Source organism: Glandiceps talaboti, chromosome 12 (genome assembly GCF_964340395.1).
Source record: "Glandiceps talaboti chromosome 12, keGlaTala1.1, whole genome shotgun sequence".
In the NCBI taxonomy this organism is placed as follows: domain Eukaryota; kingdom Metazoa; phylum Hemichordata; class Enteropneusta; family Spengelidae; genus Glandiceps; species Glandiceps talaboti.
In genome coordinates this window covers 16,069,499-16,074,495 of record NC_135560.1, presented here as the reverse complement: position 1 = coordinate 16,074,495, position 4,997 = coordinate 16,069,499, and the positions used below count along the sequence as shown (strand labels likewise).

General features: G+C 35.5%; 1 protein-coding gene across 1 annotated transcript; it reads left to right on the top strand.

Moving 5' to 3' along the window:
• Window positions 1–1,084: 1,084 nt before the first annotated feature.
• LOC144443758 (carbohydrate sulfotransferase 1-like) lies at window positions 1,085–3,377 on the top strand. Its single transcript, XM_078133301.1, has 2 exons — window positions 1,085–1,121; window positions 1,266–3,377. The coding sequence occupies exon 2, from the start codon at window positions 1,278–1,280 to the stop codon at window positions 2,550–2,552; it is 1,275 nt and encodes a 424-aa protein (XP_077989427.1). The 5' UTR covers window positions 1,085–1,121; window positions 1,266–1,277; the 3' UTR covers window positions 2,553–3,377.
• The last annotated feature ends 1,620 nt before the right edge of the window (window positions 3,378–4,997 follow it).

The following is a 4,997-nucleotide window of genomic DNA, read 5'->3' as shown; positions in this document are numbered from 1 at the left end:
TAGAAATTAGGGCATGTGAGTATAAAATCAATGATAGAATGAAAAACCAAGATAGCGTCCCCCCAACACTATGAAATTAATATGGTCGTGCGATATTTTTCCATATGCGAAATCTGGTGATGACGTCATCATTTATACATCGAAAATTGCGAGTTTTGTAATTATCGAAATTTCGTGGACAAAGACTCGGACAATCGCCGACTTGAGATGTTATTTGTTATTTCCAGTTATCATGCTAGGGAGGAAGACCATTGCTAAATCAATCTGGTTTTGGTAAACGTAAACGTAAACGTACATGTTTATGTAATATCTGTAAAAATAGACATAATTGTTGATACTCCGAAAAGGATGAAAACAACCTATCCATTCCCCATGATTATTTAAGTACTGAATATTACTAAATACTTGACAGTAAAAAATGGAGGGGAATATTCGATCTTTTGCTTGACAATTGATTTGAAATTCAAAAATCAGCAATTGAGAAAAGTTCATTGATCCCAGTCCTTGCGTAGTTGAGAATAATATCTTTACACATTGAAGTTTACATTTAATTGTAGTTTATTACTATATTTAAGTTCCCTGTTCAAATAAATCGTCTGCAATTGTCACCTGATTATCACATTTTCAGCGGTTTTACCTTTAAGTATTAAGTTATATATATGAATATATTAATGAATTTATTAGTTATTGATGAGTCGACGCCATTTTGAATAAATTAACGTTGCGTCAGCTGTGACAAGATTACAACAAACTGCAGACCAACTGATTATTATAAAAATGCTGGATAGGAATAATATGTTAAGGGAAAACCTAGTCCTTTCGTTTGATGAAAAAAAAACACTTCTATTTGCAAGAGCTTCTGTTAAAACTTCCATCTCGAACTATAAATAAGTTGTGCTCAGTGTACATGAACAGTACACGTAACTTGTATTGCATTTGTATAGTACGGTATATAATCTGTTGATTGATGATAGGATGACACTCACCAATAAGGGAACATACGGCAGCGTTTAGCCCTTGACGTAATCCCAGCATACGTGTTCGTTGGAAAGGCACAACACCTCTCACCAATTATATCAGAACACTTACATTACATCGACGGATTCGGATACATCCATAAGGTAAGGGAAACGAGAGGAAGAGAACTAAGTGTTGACTTTTTTTTCAGAGATATATATTTTAATGAGCAGTTTTTAATATACAAATGTTCATGGTAATACTGGTGAATCATGAAATAAATCACATTTTTCTGTGTCTTCCAATAGTTGAATGAAATAATGGTATATTGCAAGCAATTTAACAGAAGGACACTTGTCATCACCATTGTTGTCATTGTGGTGCAGGTGGTGCTCCTAGTGAGGTATGCTGTTAAAAATGATAGCGACAACACAAGTTCCTCACCAAAAGCAATGACTGGATTTGAAGAAACTAATCAAGGTGAAGATCATGTCTTCGATATTGGTTCGTTGCCAAGCCCAGGTGAAGAGTTGACCAATGTAGCAGCACGTCGATCGCCAACAAACTCAACAAAATCAGTCAATGACATACAAGAACACCAGAGAGTTAGGAACTCCGCTGAACAACACACAATGGAAAAGTCGCCAAGCACAAACTCATACAAACATGTGCTAGTGTTCGGACGAATGACTACAGGATCAAAAGCACTTGCTCAATATTTGAGTAAACGTCCAGATTTTTTCTACGTGTACGAACCTGGTCATATGATATTTACTTGTACTGCGCTTAAAGGGAATGTCCGAAACGACAGTCGTACGCATTTGCAAGAACTTCAGACACCATTACTAAATTTCTTGAATGACATTTATCATTGCAATTTCACAAAACACCAATATTTTATAAAAGAGATGAATAAAGATAACTCATTGTACAGAAATCGCGCACGTTTGAACGACTTGCAAAGGCCGATTACCGAGGGCGCCCTCACAACATTATGTCAATCAAAGCACGTCATCTCCAAAATTGTCCGAGGAAACGATATTGCTACATATTCAGATATGTTACAGAAGAATAACGTTAAGGTTATATTCCTGGCAAGGGATCCACGTGGTATGGCTAATTCTCGATTGAAAAAGTTTGGAATCAAGAAAAATCTCTCGCTCTCGCAAAAGAGATTGGTCCTGAATGAATACGTCAGGCAACACTGTGATTGGCTGGAAACAAACTACGATTCGATAATGAATGGTTCGAGATGGTTAAGAAAGAATACTATTTTGGTTCGCTATGAAGATATGGCTAGTGACAGGGGAAGTATTGGAAAACTGATATCTGAATTCATAGGTTTGAATTCACAACATGAGGACACCGATGAATCAGAATATGATCGTAATGATTATACCGTATCTCTAACGAAGTGGGTGAATTATTTCACCTATGATGAAGTGACACGCATCCAAAATTTATGCACGGATCGTATATTTGACATTTTTGGTTGGGTGAAAGTTAGAAAGAAGTGGACGTTTGAGAAAGAAAATCAAACATGGTTTCGGCCAATGCCAAGTTTTCTTACCAAAGAGGGGTTCTTCTCAATCTGATTACATTGTGTAAAATCTGACATGGGGAAAACGGTTGTCGTTTGTTTTCGATTTTGTTATTCAGGAAGTGAGCCAATTCTCCCCACGTTCTTCCCCTGAACTACAAAAACGACAATAAACTAAATAAATATATTGAAGTAAATAAAGATATCAAGCCGTATTCACCGCATCAGATTGGGTCCTTCTCAAACCATTTTATAAGGTCCACAGTAAGATACGTTTAATGTCTCGATTATCCAGGTATGAATTCAATATTAGTACTTACAATCTATCCTACTAGACTGCTGTTGTTTTGAGTGGTAACAGACAGTCAGCCTGAAGAAGCGTCAAGGACAGGACGTGAAATACAACCAGGGCCGTAGCCTGGTCACATTGCCAGGGGAAGGGAGCAGACCTTTGGGTGCAATCATGCATTTAAAATTTAGAAAGGTGTTAATTGACATACATTTGCATGTAATTTACATAATATCTATTTTAGCATACGCAATTAAATATCATCCAGAAAAAATAAAAAATGCTGGTCAACGGGTAACCTAACCCATCACATTGGGATTTCATTTTTTTCACAATGCTTGACAAGGATAAAACAAACCATATATAATGATAGCAAAATACAAAATATTTCAGTTTAAATAGAACTTATTCAGTCATCTTAATACTATCCGTTGTCTGCATAACTACAGTTAGGAAATGTACACAATTTACGGTTAAACAAATGATGTAGTTCCTCTCACCCTCTCTTCTAAAAAAAAATGTTAAGCCCCGCCAAATGAAACTCAAGATTACTTTACACAGGATGTGGACTTCACGTGCATAAGGAGATGTCTCTAATTAGCTCTAACCTATACAGGTACTTAGCCAGACACCTTCCACCTTGTTTTGGGAGAAAGACAATTGTCAACTTGATTGTTAATGATTTCCAATCAACTCCAAAGGTGAAAAAATTTAAAATAAGACAGTGTAGAAGGCCATTTAGAGGCATACAATGTCAAACCATAGACATAATTTAAAGTCTTACAATGCTTGAATACGGTAATAAAATACCAGAATTGAAACAATTATGCTATGCATTACATATTATCTGGAAGTGTATTTTGTTGTGGCAAAGCTGAAAGATATTTTGCGGATGTGCACTTGGTAAATGACTTCTCCTGAAGTTTAATTTGGTTCCAAAAATCCCGAATAAAGAGCAAAACATTTCAAGACTTTCAGACTTTTGATGGCCCAATGACTGCTCAGCCCACTCCAATGGTCGTAAACTTTTGTTGAATTCTTTTTAGTGCACATTGGATATGCAACAACTTAATTTAATCCCAATTCATGCTTGTATGCATCATCAGATCCAAGTAAACCACTGTATAAGATATTATATAATTTGGAATAGACTCAAATGTATATTGTTACATGTACTATTTAGAAAATATAAAGAAATACATTTAATTTTGAAAAAAAAATGCGAAGCCCACATGAGTATATATTACCCATCACCAGAAAAAAATATATGGGTAGGTTGAACAGCTTTTTCATTTTTTCTGGCCTAATGTCGCATCTTTCAAAGTAGTTGCCGAAAAGATGTCACATTCAAAGTAAAAACAAATGGGTGGTGCTTTCTCAAATAAGTAACACAACAAAATAATTATTTTCTTTACCCAACTCCCAAAACATTTATGGCCTCGTTTATGTCGGAACCCAAGGTGAACTCAGTGAATTCTCCTTGTCTTTATCACTATAATGGCAATTGAAGTTTGGATTTTGATGTCGAAGGTACAGCTCTGTTTACAAATTCAGGGATATTCTTTCCATAGCAAATTGTCGCTTCAAAATGAATTGCGGAATACCGTTAGTGTCAGTGTGCAATGAGATAATTAAATTAAACAACATTTTAACCAAAGACAACGTCGAACACAATTATTGAAAGTGGATCTTCAAAGAGTGGATCTTAAACTGCGTACCTATTTTAATAGTTTTTCAGGGCCACCAAATATTCCAAAACGAGATCTGCCGTTTTATCAGTATGAAATGTTTTAATATAAGGAACAAGATGTAAATGAGATCGAGCGCATCTTCGGAGTCACTGCATGTAGCATAGCAGGCAACCTCACGTTGAACGACTTTTTCCGTCTTTTTTTTCTTGCTATCTTCAAAAGAAGGAGATTACTGTTACTCGCAGAAAATGCACAGTGCATGTGCGCACTTCTTTTGTACTTTCCCGCACAAATAATTTTTAATTTGCTGCATAAAGTTACAATTTTTAAGTGGACACATTTTTATTCAACGTACAATAGAGATATACGATACATATTAGCGAGGAGTCAGTGTACAGTCACTTTAGTGACCATTAATTTAAATCGCATATGCTAGGAATCGTCACGAAAATAACGATTTTAATAACATCACCAAAAAAACCTTATAATTCGATCACAGAAACGTTCTGGGTTCAAATTA

Bases quoted from the DNA above. Each gene is read 5' to 3' on its own strand.
- LOC144443758 (XM_078133301.1), top strand. From the start codon at position 1,278: ATGGTATATTGCAAGCAATTTAACAGAAGGACACTTGTCATCACCATT.